The 18449-nt window shown below is 35.7% G+C and overlaps 1 protein-coding gene across 2 annotated transcripts in view; it reads left to right on the top strand.

Annotated features, from left to right (window-relative positions):
• Positions 1-18449, top strand: part of LOC149795664 (uncharacterized) — a 154210-nt gene that overhangs the window by 13833 nt on the left and 121928 nt on the right. For both annotated transcript variants that reach the window (XM_089965505.1, XM_089965504.1), the window contains exons 2-5: positions 3141-3323; positions 6807-6878; positions 12895-13005; positions 17890-17984. In XM_089965505.1, coding sequence (XP_089821631.1) covers positions 3141-3323; positions 6807-6878; positions 12895-13005; positions 17890-17984 — 461 coding nt within the window. The remainder of the gene's footprint in view (positions 1-3140; positions 3324-6806; positions 6879-12894; positions 13006-17889; positions 17985-18449) is intronic.

Genomic DNA, 18449 nt, shown 5'->3' with positions numbered 1-18449 from the left:
TTTCACCAAAGTTAAGATAACCCAGGTGTTGCCGGTATTTTCAAGGCTTGTCTTGATGATCACTGACCAGGTATAGCATATATTCATGTAGCACTGAAAAAATTGCCCATTCAAAATAACAATTAATGAAGTTTTTCATGTTGAAAACTGATGATGGCGGGACCCAGTTTAGTGTTGCTATGTAACTGGTTCCATCAAAAGGGTGATACATTGTGGACCTCAACTTGCACGTCTTTTGAGAGACCATGCCCATCCTGCATTGGTGTATTTCTCAAGCATTTTGAGAATCATTTTGATGCCTCTGCCAATTTCATCATTGATTGTACTGCTGTCATCGCGGTTGAGGATTACGCAGACACCACAGTGAACATACCAGGTGATAGTTTTAAATCTGTTTTTGTCACAATTAATAACCGGATGTGCGCTAAGGACAATGTCTGCTTTAACCCCCGCATGGCCAAAGATTTTTGTTGTTGTTCTTGTAGGATTTAACGCCATTTTCAGCACACGATAGGCTATACATGGCGGCCAGTATTAATGGTGGAGGAAGAAACCGGGAAAACCCCGGAAAGAACCACCGACCCACGAGAAGCTACTGGCAAGCTTTCTCACATACCCACGTTGGCTGAATCTGAGACTCGAACCCACGCAGACAGAGGTGAGATGGTAGTGATCCGTAACGGACAGCGCTTTAGACCACTCGGCCACTCGTGGCCCCCAAAGATTTTTGTAACACTATGATAATTTCTGAAATCATATATGTCAATAGGTGCAGAGCATCTTTGTCTGGCGTGTAGGTGGGTGGAATAATGGCCGTGATTTTGCAACTCTCCATTATGTTATATATGCGATACTTCCGTGTGATCTGTTTCAGCTGTGGTACAGTAGACCTGTTTATAATAATGGGAGGGTGAAGCATCATTCTAATTGGGAACTTTTGTCAGTGGCTTGTTTTAATTGTGGTATATTGTGATCATTTCATCTGTTTCAGTTTTATTGTTTTGTTCTTGTAGTATCTGTTTGTGCTTGGACAGCCACAGGTGTTTGTGGTTTCAATTTTTTTCTCTGTGCTTGATAGTACTTCCGACACCTCGGATGTCGTAGGTTTGATCCCCGGCTGAGTCATACCAAAGACTTACAGAAATGGTACTAACAGCTGCCTCGTTTGGCGCTCAGGATCAAGAGGTTAATGTTAGGACTGGTCGGCCTGGTGTCAGGATAATGTGACTGGGTGGGACATGATGCTACATGTCTGCGGCATGATGCCCCGGTGCTAGACATTACTATAAACTGTCACACTGCAGACATCATAGTGATATGACTGAAAAATTGTTAAAGCTACGTTAAAAATCCAAATCACACACACACACACACAGTACTTCCGAACATATCCACAAGTCTGGCAAAGTTGGTTACATGATTTGACTCTGATGCCACATTTTTCAGGCTGTGTCATGTCCCTAGACCATCACGTAATATTTGTGAATGTGCTTTGCATGTTCTGCAGCAGAGTTTGTATTTTCCACAGCAGGCAGCTTTGCATTTGTTGCAGGCTTGGAGCTTCCTATGTAAGCATTTTATCTAATTGGTGTAAAGACTGCTACATTTTCATGTGTCCCATCATCATTTTATTATCTCTTCCTCTGTGATACATGGATTGCATGGCTTGGTCGATTAAAAGCCTTGTGAAATCCAACATACAACTATGATGGAAACTCCAAGTTCAAGATAGGTTTTCTCAGATAAAAGAACTTGTTATTATTGGCATCATCAGAATCATTTGTAAATGCAAATAAATCAAAAATTCCAGTCTTATATCACCCCAAATGAGTTCAAATGACCCATCATTGCAGAGCACTGTGCCAACCAGAGATTTAGACCACACTCTGTGCATTGGAATCCAGCGACATCAAATGTCTTGGAGCACTGGTAAATTTCCTCAATAGGTTTTGCTTAGTTGCTTTTGGCAATAGCATCTGAAAATTGTTGATGGACCCCATGACCAAAATCATACCAGTGTATAACAGTAAGAGTTGAATGAAAACAAGAGCTGCATTTCCTTTTCAAAACCATTATTGGAGAAATTTTGATAGTACATGTACCTGCAAAACCATGGTTCCATATATTGTGCTATTCTCAATATATCACAGTTCTGTAGGTATTGAGGTAGTCTGTAAGATGTGGTTTGATGATGCATTATGGACCCCACCTACCATGTTATAACAGGGGTGAGCTGTATGATGAAACTGGATGTATGTCTATCAATACCATATCCTTACAACAAAAAGGTAGGTCACTGTGATCTACATTTGACTGGTTTAGGTTAAATTTTTTTCATTAGCTTATAACCAGATAGAATTTTTTTGTTCCTGTATACATGCCATAATATTATATCATGAAACTTGGTCCTTCCTGATGAGTACTAGTTCTTCACCAAAAATTAGGTTAATGTGACCTATATTTTCATGCTCACTGACTTTGCTGAAAATGCCATTAAACTCTTCATACATACATACACATATGTACCTACATATATACATACATACATACATACATACATACATACATACACAATGATATATTGTCATTCTTGATCAATCTAAATTGCAGGATAATTGATGTGGTTTGAATGAGGCTAATTACACAATGAGATAACCATTTACTTACCTCTGAGCTAATTGAACACAAGTCATATTACATAATTATATGTTTGTGTATTTCATTGTATTTATTTGCTTTGAAAGTACTTGGTAAACTAAGGCTATCAACCAAGATTCATTGCATTGCTAAATAAATTCTATATTTTTTAGACCTTACCTCTTCGTAACATATAGTATTTTTGTACCTCTTCTGTCAATCTGATAAAGGTTCAGTGACATAAAATGAAATACAAATGAAAACATTTTTTTTTAAATTAGAAGAGATTTTTATAATAATCCTTGCAGTCTAAACAAAGTTGCTTTCATTTAATAATTGCTTTAAAGATTTCTGTAAGGCAAGTGTCATGTGAATTGTGTAGTTTGAAATAATTGAAAATTTGGGATACCCAGATACTTTCGTTCGACAGTCTAGATGTCCCTGCAATTGAACCAACCAAGATTGTTTACATATTATTTCCATGTTATTCTCTTCCAAAACAGAAAGGTGGAGGGTCACCCAGGTTCTGGTGACAGAGAGACTCTCTCGAAGATTCCCATGTCTTTGGCTCGTCAGAGGAGACGAGATAAAGTGACACACACAGGAAAAACTAAAATCAATATTAAGAATTACAGGCCTGATTATGCGTGGAACAAAGGTGGCCGTTTGAAAGAACTACGAATAAGGTAAACATATTTTCTGTGGTTCACATGACTTCTTTACAGATCTTGATTTTAAAGTGAATCATTATGGTTTATAAGCAAGAATGATCTTCAACTTTTGTTTACATTTAATCCAATAACGCAAAAACATTTCATTCCAATGGACATCAACAAATATGGAAAGTGTTAAAAATATAAAGGAACATCATACATGTTTATTTTTGTATGTCTGGCACAGTGTGTAAAGACTTATTTTGTGATGATGTTGTCCCTTTGTATCTTTCCAGTTTCATTTGTACATAATCCATCTACAGCTGGCAATCATTGTGGATGGCATAATGAATTAAATCAATGTCACTATAATAACTTGAATTTTCCACTATCCAGTTACCAGATATTGTGGATGGCTTGCATTTTGGGTGAGGAAGTATCATTGTGACTGAACGAAGTAAAATGGGTTTTCATAATAACTACAATTCTCCACAATCTGAAGTAGTAATCAAACTTTGTAGATGGCTTGTACATGGGCAAAAGGGAACCGTATCAATTTTTATTTTAAAAGGTCATGGTTACTGTGGATGAAAGCAGAAAAATGGTTTCTGTTCAGAAACATAATTGGACTACTTTGTGGATGGCTTGTTGATTTTGAGGTCAAAGGTGAAGGTCCTATGACTATGAAGAATAACAGAAGTGGTTTCTGCACATGAATTTCAGTTGCTTGGTGTAAGAAAGAAGCCTAATGAATTTACAGTCAAAAGGTCATAGTTCAACATCACTATGACTGAGAAGAAAAATGGTTTTTGGACAGTAATTTTTTTTCTGGATTATGTAAGTTGACCCTGAAGAGATGCATTCTAGAAATCTAATTTCTTTATTTATAATAATACTTATAATCAGGTACTAAAAATGGCCTTGCTTGGCGCTTAGTGACTGGATGGGACATCATGCTACATGTCTGTGGAAAGATGCCCTACTCCTAGGCATCACCATAAACTTGCACACTGCAAATATTGTGGCATATGACGGAAAGATTGTTAAAGCTACATTAAAAATCCAAATCAAACATTCACACACACTGGTATACAAGTTTTCACTATTTTCCAAAACTGCAGTAAAACAATCACCTGACAGATGTTATTTTTCAAGACTTCTTAACTGAACTAGTATCTCACAAGATGCAACCGGGTCTTTTTATGGATGTCTTTTAGACTTTCATTTTTAACGTCTTGTAATGCTTGACAAGTTTAATGTCATATTGTTCGAACAGTGTGCTTTCAACCTCCATGTTATAGCCATAAAGTCTTACAATTGTCTGACAGCAATTCAGTGAGCAACCAGGAAAATTCACTAACCTAATTTAATATGAAACTTTTAAAACTTCCCTTTTTTTTCTTTTTTCTATCATGGTTATTTTCCTTTTGTGAATATTTTTTACCTCAGCATAAGTGTGATAGGGATATATGGTATAACATTTAGTGTGATAGGGATATATGGTATTACATTTAGTGTGATAGGGATATATGGTATAACATTTAGTGTGATAGGGATATATGGTATAACATTTAGTGTGATAGGGATATATGGTATTACATTTAGTGTGATAGGGATATATGGTATTACATTTAGTGTGATAGGGATATATGGTAAAACATTTTTCCGTATGTCAAAGTTTTGTATTCAGATCCAGTTACAGATCTGGGCAAACATTTATAGTTATGTCCAGCACACAAAAAAATGTACGAGCAAATGAAATTGCTTGCCGTCGTAATTCGCTGTGCATTTTATATGGATATGATCAAGTGGTCATAATGGAAAATCTATCACATGTACTATTGTAAAATTATTTTGCATTGAATAATACAATATGGATTTCTCATCAGTTTTGTGAGGAAAACCTGTATTGGATGAGATGCTATAGGCTAAATGTTAAGTATTAATTTAGAATTAAATTTATTGCTAATTTGACAAATTCCATGTCATTTAGTGTTTATGTATTGTAGCCTAGGAATATTTTGTTTGAGTGGACTAAAGTTCAGAGTTTCATGAAACTGGGTCCAGTTCTTGACAAGATCTGAAGAAGCCAATAAATACAAAGATGCTTAATTTTATCATGCTTTGACATCGTTCAAAAATAATGTTTTATAACATTTTGAAATGATGTTAACATGCATAAATAATTTTCATATAAGGTCATGAATCAAGCAGAAATTCTTTCATTGTTTTTTTATTTGGTACCAAATTGAGAATTAGATTCAATTAAAATTTTAGATGTATAATAAATTATTGTATGTTTTCCTGCTGGTTTGGTCAGAAAATATTTGAAAATGTCAGTGTAATTGAAATATTTGTACATTTGACCCTCCCAATAACCTCAATGGAGGAAGCTAAGGATGCAGACGATTACCTCACAGCTAGAAAGCTTCATGAAGTTCCACCCATCTGTTTAGGAGATCTGTTTAACATAGATGGATGGAGAGATGCTATCACAATATCCTCAATTATTTTTATCTCTACTGGTCATAGATGTGAAGAGATTATGGGATGGTCTATTTGTGTCATCCATCATCTGTCCATAAGTTAGCACAATTATGTTATTGTACTCCTCCTAAACTACTGCAGGATTGTCATGAACTTTACACACACACTCATGTCTACTTGGTTCCTAATTGGAAATGGTGCCAATTTGATATGCAGTACAGCTTGCATGGAAACCATCTTGAAAATCTTTTTGCTGTTACTTCAAACGGAAAGTTTTATCAGTGTGTGTGGGGGGGGTGTCAGCCGAAGACTATATGTGATGCCATGTTGGTCTGAAATTAAAATGGTGCCAATGCAATGTCCAGAATGGCTGCAATTATGGTCCTTTTGAAAATTTTATCATTGCTATTTCTCATACAATGAAACTCATTTTGATATTCAGATTTAATCAGAGTTCTTTCGGTTTCTTGTTGGTTCTAACAAACGTAATGCAAACCGACCGTCATGGTGTCCATCTTAAAAGTATTGTTATCTCCTTACAGATAGATTGCAAATAGAGCAACTTCTTATGGTGTCTAGTTGGTCCTAAATTAAAATGGTGCCAATATGGCTGACACTGTGGCCATCTTGGAAATTTTGTTTCCCTTGAATGGATGGTCACATTGAAATGGAGTTTTAACCAAATGACTTCTGATGATGTCTATATCATTAGCAATCAAACATTCAACATGGCCACCATCGCAGCTGATTTGAAAATCTTGTTATCACTGAAGAATACCAGAGATATGTCAACTCTCAGCAGTTGAAAGGAGGAAATATCATGATTCCTGGAGATTCTTTTTAATGTGAGGATTAAACAAAATATGGAACAAATTCTGATATCATGTACTAGCTCACAGAGTTTCTTGAATTCATTGTATATTTGTCCAGATCCAGTATTCTGGTATACTCTGCTCTGTGTAAAAAAATATTTTGGACTTAATTGTTTGGAAGAGGTATTTATTTATTTGCTTATTATTTCTGTCTTAGATGTTTAGCAAGAAAGTTCCTGAAGATTTGGATGCAAAAAGTGTATGGAAGACTTTCTCCAGCTGTAGCAAGGTAAGTTAAAGAGACATATATTCTTCCAGATATTGTTATTAACATGTTTGGGCAAGGGATGAAAATGCACCCATTATAATACTTCAATACTGACAAATTCTGTAACTGGAGCGTATAACTTTATGTCAAAGTTTAATTGAAGATTGACTTTATGTGTATAATGTTATTAGTAGTTATCAGGGCTTTGAGAAGCTGTGTCCACTCATTATCTGGGTAAAATGTAGCTGTGCAGAGGAAAACTATATAACTTATTTGTTTATGGTCTGAGCAGATTATTATGACTCTATGGTCTTAAACTAAGGGGTGCCCCGAGTGGCCTAGGGGCCTAAAGCACTCACCGTTATTAGATCACTGCCATCTCACCTATGTCTGTGTGGGTTCAAGTCTCATGTTTGGCCAGTGTGGGTATGTGAGAAAGCTTGCCAGTAGCTTCTCGTGGTTCTTTCCCGGGTTCTTCCTCCATCATTTATACTGGTTGCCATGAATAGCCCATCTTGTGCTGAAAATGGCATTAAACCCTACGGCAACAACAACAACGTAAACTAAGTACAGAAAGAAGCAAAACCAACAGGTTTTGTAAAATTCAACAAAGAACGTATTTCCTTAAAATACAGAGTGAAAATTTAAAAGGAAATTAGAGTATTGTGATTTAGATCTCACAAATCCAAAAGTAAAGAGTCATCTGAATGAATGACAATTGTGAATGTGCTGATGTTCCAGTGGTCTTGATGTATCACAATGATATAATCCATAATGTCTTGGAATGACTTCACAATAATCTCCAAACAGTATTTTAGTTCAGACAGTTGATGAGTGCTTTGTAATTTTAGTGAATAATTTAAATAAATGATTCCTCTTAAATTATATCTGAACACAACTAAAGGGGATTTCTCAAAATAGGGAGATAAAGTGTTCTCCATAAATCTTCATGAAGACAGCCCTTGCACCTATGACACCACACAGGATTCTCTTTGTTATACCTTTAGGCCTTGCTTCCTCAATGTTCCACCCTACAGCTCTTGATGATAAACAGCAAGTGAACAAGTGTGTGTGTGTGTGCTTTGGATTTTTAACTTAGCTTTAACAATTTTTCAGTCATATTGCTATGATGTCTGCAGTGTGGCAGTTTATAGTGATGTCTAGCACTGGGGCATCATGCCACAGACATGTAGCATCATGTCCCACCCAGCCACATTATCCTGACACCAGGCCGACCAGCCCTAACACTAACCTCTTAACGCTGAGCGCCAAGCGAGGCAGCTGTTGGTACCATTTTTGTAAGTCTTTGATATGACTAGGCTGGGGATAGAACCCATGACCTCCCACATCTGAGTTGGGTGCTCTAACCACTAGGCCACATAAGCAGTGCAAGTGAATGAACAAAACAAAGTATTCTTTTGCACCACCATTACATGGACTGGTTACATGGATGAAACAACATAACCCATCCCAATATTATGGCTCAGACGACATCCTCCCTACAAACATGGCCTATATCTGTATTGACAGGCCTAGGCCTACTACAAGAGATCTTCAGGACAAAGACCTCAACACAGTAAGTTCCCAGAAATCAGTCTGTAATCTGGTCTGTTGAACCTGTTGTATACAGACAATTATGAGACCAGTCTAATCCACATATGGCCTTACTGTACTCTCCATCTACGATGCCAAGCTTAGTACCTCAGCTTCAGAGGCCATCTCTCAATTCTCTCAGCCCTTGGACTGTAGAAGGGACTTTTTTGAATTGATCAATTAAAAATCACTGTTTCTGCTTCAGGGCACTCCACAAGTTTGTCAGTGGCAGACCTCGACACTCTTTACAGCTCCATCTCAGGCAACTCAAGAGATGCCAGACTCACCTCATGCAAGCAGAAATGATAATGTTTGCTCTCAGGCTCCTTCTTCACTTGTTGATTTCACAGAAAGACTTTAACCTTCAGAGCTGGGATAGGAGAAGTATTTTGCCTTTTACCTCCAGAGTTCGGGGCCCTGAGTGGCCGAGTGGTCTAAAGCGCTCACCGTTACGGATCACTGCCATCTCACCTCTGTCTGCGTCGGTTCGAGTCTCGGATTCGGCTAATGTGGTTATGTGAGAAAGCTTGCCAGTAGCTTCTCGTGGGTCGGTGGTTCTTTCCGGGGGGTTTTCCGGGTTCTTCCTCCACCATTAATACTGGCCGCCATGTATAGCCTATCTTGTGCTGAAAAATGGCGTTAAGCCCTACAACAACAACAACAACAACCTCCAGAGTTCTGCCCACCTTCTCCTACCTTATCAGTCACCTTGACCAGAGCTCCAGCATCTGTTGATCTTACCATGAAAAAGGAAGAATCCAACTTCAGTTTTATTCTGCAGTCTGGCAGAATCACAGACATTTTGAACTGTTTGCATCTACTGTCTCTTTTTCTCACAAAAACACTTACCATCAACATTTCATTGGTGGTTCTACTATTGCCATAAATCAGCTTTTCATTTGGAAACCCCAAAAGTTGACTGTGAAATCACAGCTTTGGATGACAAAACCATACGTGATTCATGTGGATCAAACATCTTTCATTGACACTCAAGAATTGATCCTCAACTTGGTAGCTGTGGGCTGTATGTTGGACTTGGTATTGATGGCTGTCTTCCAACAGGTGGAACAGAGCTCATCATCTCTTACACTGAATTCCATGGTACCTGCATGGGGAGTCAGTTGCCAGGTTTTGAACAGAGCTTTTCAACATGGTTTAGCAAATGCTGTCACAGCAGCTGCTAATTTCCAATTGGTAGAACAAGATGCACTGTTCTCCACTTCCACCTTAAGGATCATCATGAATCCAGTCAAAACCATTATCCTTTAATCTTCTTTAATGGCCAGATAAATTTTCCGCCCCTCATTCTCATCACCAATACAGGGATGTTTGGGGAAATCAAAAAAATGAATCAAGGGACACAACTCAATTACAGACCTCTGACAAAAGTTGTCCTATCATTGTTCCACGTGTCGAAAACCACAGTTCATGCAAACCAAAGTGGACTAAAGACAGAGGAGTAATGATTACATATGCCAGAGTTTCTCTACACAACTGCCTCCATCTCTCAAAAAATGACATTGTCTCCACACTGCTCTTCCCACAGATCCCATTAGGAGCAAGGCTTTAATTCTTTGCTGCTGAATGGGACAAGATTTGCCAATTAGCCACAGTGATTATTGGACTTGACAAATGGTTTTCGAGGGACTGTGCATCATTTTCAAAATGCCTACTTCTGAGTCCCATCAGCTACAATCATTCCAACAGACCCTTTCAAAGCCATTGCCTTGCAGCATGAAATAAATGACCTTCAGAAAAGGGCGGTAGAAATTGTTAGAAATATATATTCCTCAGGAGTTTGTTTCAGACTTTTGTTGGTCCCAGAGGTAAAAGGCACTTTACGCCCTGTTATTGACTTAAGCATACTCAATCAATTCATTCAGGTTCCTTGGTTCTCTAAAATTCTGCGGATGGTACCTCATATTGGTGCAGTAAGTGTGCCTCTTAGCCTTCTGTATCCAACTTCTGTGATCCCTAGCATAAATAGATTAAATGCGAAACTAGTTGCACAGAATTTTTGACGTTTGTGTTGTTTTTTTATCACACTTGGTTCTCTAAGGAAGCACCATGGCTCATTTTTAATGCCGTTCAAGAGGGCAACTTCGCAATCAGTGTGGACTTAAAAGACGCATATCTTCACATCCCTATTCAGACGGCTTCCAGGAAGTTCCAACCTTTTGCCTACAATGACATAGTTTACCAATTCCAAGCACTTGTGTTGGACTCTACATCAGTCCCTGAGTCTTCACTTATCTGATGTTATGGCTCATGCCTGGACCATCTGCAGGGTGGTGACATCAAGTTACCTGGACAACATCCTGCCAAAACATCAAGTGAGTTATGTATTAGAACACAATATAATAACCCTTTGTTACATTTCTTACAAATCTTGGTTCCCTCATGATAGAGAAATCCAGCCTTGTACCATCCCAACAGTGTGTTCATCTAGGCATGGAATAAAACACACAGATAAAGAGTATGTTTCCCTCAGGAATTTGCATGAAAAATCAGGTGAGTTCATTACTCTTGAGGGAATCTCTCTCAGCATGGGAATTCCTTTGCCGACTAGGCTTGCTCGACATGGCAGTGGACCTCATCATCTTAGGTCGCCTCTATATGCACCCATTATGTATGATTCTTTTATCCCACTTGAGGCCAAAAAGTTTTCACACTGGACCAACCATTTGCACAAATATGAGGTACCATCTGCAGACGTGGAGCAACCTAACTTGGCTCACAGTGGATATAGCTCTGCAAGTACAACTGCTAGAGATCGCAGTTCATTCAGATGCACATACAGAAGGTTAAGGGGCACACTAACTGCTGCCTTTCTGGGAAGCCAGTGGAGCATAGTTTCCCCAGGGCCATCATTTACATTTCAATATTCTCGAGGTGAAAGCCATTTTGAAAATCTTACACTGGTGACAATAATTTTTAACACGAATGGGAGTCAATGCACTTTATAGTGATCCCTAGCACTGGAGCATCATGCCGCAGACATGTAGCATCATGTCCCACAGTCACATTATCCTGACACCAGGTCGATCAGTCCTAACATTAACCTCTTAATGATGAGGCAGCTGTTAGTACCACTTTTATAAGTCTTTGGTATGACTTGGCTGGGGATCAAACCTGCTACTTCCCGCATCCAAGGCAGACGCTCTAACCACAAGGCCACCTGAACTTTCAGAAGGATATTTAATTGTGCCCCATTATACAGGACAGAATATGTTTCTTGCTGTAAATGATTACTAATTTTATATATAATCAAACTGATTTTATATTTACTTCTCAAAATCTCATTGCATAAATTAATTGTGAAACATATATACTTCAGGCATCTACACCAGCCTTAAATCCATGTATCTTTTTTTATAGATGTTATCATGATTACTTAATGGCTCACACCCCGTTCAGATTTTTAAAACTCTTTGGTAAACTGATAAATAGTTCTGAAAACAAGATTGGTCTTGAATAAGTTACAAAAATAAATAAAATAATAATCAAAATGGCACCTTATTTCATTGCTGATCGTATTAATAGTGGTAAAATTGTTGTTGTTTTTTTAATATTAGGGAATTAAGGAGTATTTGATTTGTAGAGTTTAAAAATTCCAGTGTCTCTTCTGTAGTACATTCAGAACATTGCTGGAAGAATATTCTTGATGTGGTATTTCTAAGTTTTGTTAATTTTTTACTTAGATACATGTGGTATCAGTATGTTGAAAGGAAATCAAATTCATGGTTATTTACATGTCTCTAACCACTAGGCCACCAGAGCAGTCTCTCAAGCAGTTAGTTCTGATAAACAAAGTCCTCATTTATGAATCACGGCTTGGTGTTAATAAACAGTGACAGAAGGATAGCCTGATCTTTAGGCACAAGTACCTTGCCTCCAGTGATCATGAAAAGATGTAGAAAATAAATTGAAAAACATAAGCAACTGTTTATACATTTTTTAAGGTCTTAGATAAACTCAGAAATTGTTCTGATGCAAGATTGGTCTTAAAAAGGGACATTTTGCATATGAAGAAAGTGCAGGTTATTGGAGAACAAGTCTGGCATGAAAAATAAAAACACACTGTTGCTCCATTGAGGGAAACTCTAATTATTGAAATGTCCAAGATATTGTGCTGTCTAGTATATACGGCCATTAGATTACACTTAAAAATGTACAGTGTATGTGTGGAGCATTCATCAGAGGTGTATGCTGATGGATGCTTGTACAGATATTTGGAATTTAAGACCATTTACACAATGCAAGTTTCCATTGTCAGAATAGTTAAGTTGAGATGTCCAATGATGTTTCTTTTAATCAGTGAGTTTACATTGACATAGAAATAAAAGTTCCAACATTAGAAAAATAATAAAAGGTTTGAACAGTAATTGTTACAAATATAGGACATTATTGATTATCTAGTACTTGCATTCTATTATTTTGTCAGGAGCCACTTCCAAAAGCATTTGCTGAAAAAGGTATTTGGTCAGTGGCATGAACTTTGGTGGGAATTAAGAAGAGAATGGAGACTGGACATAAGAGCAGAATGTCATCACAGGTAAAATAATAATCCAGATTATTAAGATCTAATTAGAGTGTCATAACAGGTAAAATAATAATAATCCAGATTATTAAGAACTAATTGGAGTGTCATCACAGGTAAAATAATAATAATCCAGATTATTAAAACCTAATTAGAATGTCATCACAGGTAAAATAATAATAATCCAGATTATTAAGACCTAATTAGAATGTCATCACAGGTAAAATAATAATAATCCAGATTATTAAAACCTAATTAGAATGTCATCACAGGTAAAATAATAATGATCCAGATTATTAAGATCTAATTAGAGTGTCATAACAGGTAAAATAATAATAATCCAGATTATTAAAACCTAATTAGAATGTCATCACAGGTAAGATAATAATAATCCAGATTATTAAGATCTAATTAGAGTGTCATAACAGGTAAAATAATAATGATCCAGATTATTAAGACCTAATTAGAATGTCATCACAGGTAAAATAATAATCCAGATTATTAAGATCTAATTAGAGTGTCATAACAGCTAAAATAATAATAATCCAGATTATTAAGAACTAATTAGAATGTCATCACAGGTAAAATAATAATCCAGATTATTAAGATCTAATTAGAGTGTCATAACAGGTAAAATAATAATAATCCAGATTGTTAAGACCTAATTAGAATGTCATCACAGGTAAAATAATAATCCAGATTATTAAGACCTAATTAGTGTGTCATCACAGGTAAAATAATAATAATCCAGATTATTAAGAACTAATTAGAATGTCATCACAGGTAAGATAATAATCCAGATTATTAAGACCTAATTAGTGTGTCATCACAGGTAAAATAATAATCCAGATTATTAAGAACTAATTGGAGTGTCATCACAGGTAAAATAATAATAATCCAGATTATTAAAACCTAATTAGAATGTCATCACAGGTAAAATAATAATGATCTAGATTATTAAGACCTAATTAGAATGTCATCACAGGTAAAATAATAATAATCCAGATTATTAAAACCTAATTAGAATGTCATCACAGGTAAAATAATAATGATCCAGATTATTAAGATCTAATTAGAGTGTCATAACAGGTAAAATAATAATAATCCAGATTATTAAAACCTAATTAGAATGTCATCACAGGTAAGATAATAATGATCTAGATTATTAAGACCTAATTAGAATGTCATCACAGGTAAGATAATAATAATCCAGATTATTAAGACCTAATTAGAATGTCATCACAGGTAAAATAATAATAATCCAGATTATTAAGACCTAATTAGAATGTCATCACAGGTAAAATAATAATAATCCAGATTATTAAAACCTAATTAGAATGTCATCACAGGTAAAATAATAATGATCCAGATTATTAAGATCTAATTAGAGTGTCATAACAGGTAAAATAATAATAATCCAGATTATTAAAACCTAATTAGAATGTCATCACAGGTAAGATAATAATGATCTAGATTATTAAGACCTAATTAGAATGTCATCACAGGTAAGATAATAATAATCCAGATTATTAAGATCTAATTAGAGTGTCATAACAGGTAAAATAATAATGATCCAGATTATTAAGACCTAATTAGAATGTCATCACAGGTAAAATAATAATCCAGATTATTAAGATCTAATTAGAGTGTCATAACAGCTAAAATAATAATAATCCAGATTATTAAGAACTAATTAGAATGTCATCACAGGTAAAATAATAATCCAGATTATTAAGATCTAATTAGAGTGTCATAACAGGTAAAATAATAATAATCCAGATTGTTAAGACCTAATTAGAATGTCATCACAGGTAAAATAATAATCCAGATTATTAAGACCTAATTAGTGTGTCATCACAGGTAAAATAATAATAATCCAGATTATTAAGAACTAATTAGAATGTCATCACAGGTAAGATAATAATCCAGATTATTAAGACCTAATTAGTGTGTCATCACAGGTAAAATAATAATCCAGATTATTAAGAACTAATTGGAGTGTCATCACAGGTAAAATAATAATAATCCAGATTATTAAAACCTAATTAGAATGTCATCACAGGTAAAATAATAATGATCTAGATTATTAAGACCTAATTAGAATGTCATCACAGGTAAAATAATAATAATCCAGATTATTAAAACCTAATTAGAATGTCATCACAGGTAAAATAATAATGATCCAGATTATTAAGATCTAATTAGAGTGTCATAACAGGTAAAATAATAATAATCCAGATTATTAAAACCTAATTAGAATGTCATCACAGGTAAGATAATAATGATCTAGATTATTAAGACCTAATTAGAATGTCATCACAGGTAAGATAATAATAATCCAGATTATTAAGATCTAATTAGAGTGTCATAACAGGTAAAATAATAATGATCCAGATTATTAAGACCTAATTAGAATGTCATCACAGGTAAAATAATAATCCAGATTATTAAGATCTAATTAGAGTGTCATAACAGGTAAAATAATAATAATCCAGATTATTAAGAACTAATTAGAATGTCATCACAGGTAAAATAATAATCCAGATTATTAAGATCTAATTAGAGTGTCATAACAGGTAAAATAATAATAATCCAGATTGTTAAGACCTAATTAGAATGTCATCACAGGTAAAATAATAATCCAGATTATTAAGACCTAATTAGTGTGTCATCACAGGTAAAATAATAATAATCCAGATTATTAAGAACTAATTAGAATGTCATCACAGGTAAGATAATAATCCAGATTATTAAGACCTAATTAGTGTGTCATCACAGGTAAAATAATAATCCAGATTATTAAGACCTAATTAGAATGTCATCATGGGTAAAATAATAATCCAGATTATTGAGACCTAATTAGAGAATTCTTTGCATTCCATGTTGTTTTCATAGATGGTAGAGTAGAAATAGATGAACAAGAATCACTATTTTGTGACATTGATATAGATAATGTAGTTTCTTCTTCAAATATCTGATTAGAATCCATTAAGATTACGCATTCTGTCTTGCAAATCCAGCCCTTCTGAGTTAATAAAATTATGGTTACTATGTCTCTTAGCTTCTTTAGCAACTGAAGTGCTAAAGGGTTATCTGCTTCTCAAGGTGGAAGTCAAACGAGAAGAGTGTCGCCTTGAAGGATTCATTTCAAATCCCATCAGTTTGTCAGTATATCTGCTTCTCACGGTGGAAGTCAAACGAGAAGAGTGTTGCCTTGAAGGATTCATTTCAGATCCCATCAATTTGTCAGTATATCTGCTTTTCGAGGTGGAAGTCAAACGAGAAGACTGTCGCCTTGAAGGATTCATTTCAAATCCCATCAGTTTGTTAGTAACTTCTGCTATGAAGCATCCTCCATCTTGAATCCTTGCTAATAGCAGTTTCACATATGCCTTTTCATCTATTGAGAGATTCTTTTTAGTTTTCTCACACAAGAGCTATATATCTCTTAGTCTGATAAATCAGCCCCAAACCTCAGCTGATATTGATTGATGTTTTGGGGTTCAGATGGTTCATTAATCCTGACAATGCAGCCATGTTTTGTGGCAAAGAACATGCTGCCATCAATGGAAAGCAAAGATTATTCATCCATCCCATCTCAGCCATTGATAATTCCAGTAAGACAGTGATACAGGACCCAGTCCATAAACTAAAGCCCAATGTAAAGTGCATGTGAAAATGCCTGGGATGGGGGGGGAGAAGCAATGACTCATTTTCCCAGTCAAGATGGAGGAAAGAGGATATAACCACCGAAGCTCTAGTGGTCGGAATACTCTTTCTCATAGTGTCACAGCTTAGTGACAATAAGTGGTGCTGTACTCGTACCATCATACAGGTAAGAATCATTGTTCCCTCCAAGGGTTACCATGGTTGAAGTTGCATGCCCAGAATTGTCTCCTACTGTTATTTATTCTCCTAAGATTAATTGAATCAAAGGAGAAAGCAAAGTTTTAAGTAAATTATGTTTCTTAGAGGATATTTACATGATCACATTTCTAATAAGTCCTCCCATGTCTCCCATGTCTCCCTGCAAATGTCAGCATCCTCATTGAGGTATCTCTCGAGCAAAGCTGGTAAACAACCTTTGCCATCCAGCATTATTAAGGGGAGGTAAGGGGAAGGGTTTTGGAAGAGCTTCTTCCCTTTGTCTGCATGGAATATATATGGGTAAGACATTTCTTTTGTCTTTCTGCGACTGCTGGATCTGAGAGGTAGCAGAGCATTTACCTGGTGTTAATTTGATTGGTTGGTATTACCGGAGAAACACAATTTACCAAACAATTTGCTTTTACTTTCAATGTGCTGTGGTCAAGTTGGGTTTAAGTTGTTCTGACTGTAGCTTATTCTCATTTGCAGTTCTTTATCATACCTGTATTGATGATACCTACAAATTGGCATCGTATAACCAATACTGTGCTGATGTGCCATTCTGCCTCTGATACATGAATATGAAACGTGGTTTGTGCATGGCCATGAACTTACTGTTAATGTCAGCAATAAAATGTTGCTTAATCCTGCATGCAGCCATTCAGTCACAGTTTGATAATATTACAGACAGGTTACAAAAAGATAAAGGACAGAGTGTCTGCTGTCAGTGCATATAATGTTCTTGCCATAGATGGTCAGCAGTTGCAAGACCCTTCTAAAGTCCTTCACTGAATTTAAATTGAAGAAAAATAGGCAAATCTGTCAAAAGCTCAGATTTAGCTAAGTTTCTTTAATTGTGTGTACAAAATAATGACTAGTAAATTTATGACACTTAACAGTTAAACTTTTTGTTGAATTCCCTCTTTGTTTAGAAAATCATCTCAATTTTGTTTAATGGAGGCAGGATTTTCCCACCTTAATTTTCATTTCCAGAGTAGACCCTTTGAAGATGCACTTCTTTTTTATTCTTAGGTATGTGTTGTGGCGCAAATCATTCAGGGTATGGAAGCAGTACACAGTGATCACAAAAGTGAAGAAGTCAAAGCTTGCACTGGCAGAAAGACATGGTAAAACTAGATTGTTATTGAATTGCAGCAGGTTACAATCTCGAACTCACTCTAGAGTATGTTTTTCTATAAACTGATTTGAAATGCAAAATAATATGCATTACTCTTGTGAATCTCAGCGCCAAAAAGTTATATTATCTAGCTTATAAAGAAAAGATATAAAAAAAATATCTCAGCAATTCCAATACTGTTTGCTTCACTGTTTTCGTTTCACTTGTTAACATAAGCAAGACGTACAATGACTTGTTTTGGCATTGTGCCAGATTACATTTTTTAGCAGTGTAAAAGACAGAAATTGCTGGGCTTCTGTACTGGCCAAAATTTTGTTTTTATGTAGCTAGTGTTAACAGAAAATTTTTTAATTCACTTTTTGACAGCAGCAACTGTGGTGACAATAGGTTGGTATAAACGTTTTTATTTAGGTTATCGAGTCTTGATTGAGCTTGACATGCATGTTATCGCCTC

Source organism: Sinohyriopsis cumingii, chromosome 7 (assembly GCF_028554795.1).
Source record: "Sinohyriopsis cumingii isolate HCF-2022 chromosome 7, ASM2855479v2, whole genome shotgun sequence".
In the NCBI taxonomy this organism is placed as follows: Eukaryota; Metazoa; Mollusca; class Bivalvia; order Unionida; family Unionidae; genus Sinohyriopsis; species Sinohyriopsis cumingii.
The sequence above is the reverse complement of the archived record's forward strand: the minus strand, read 5'-3'. Positions and strand labels throughout refer to the sequence as shown.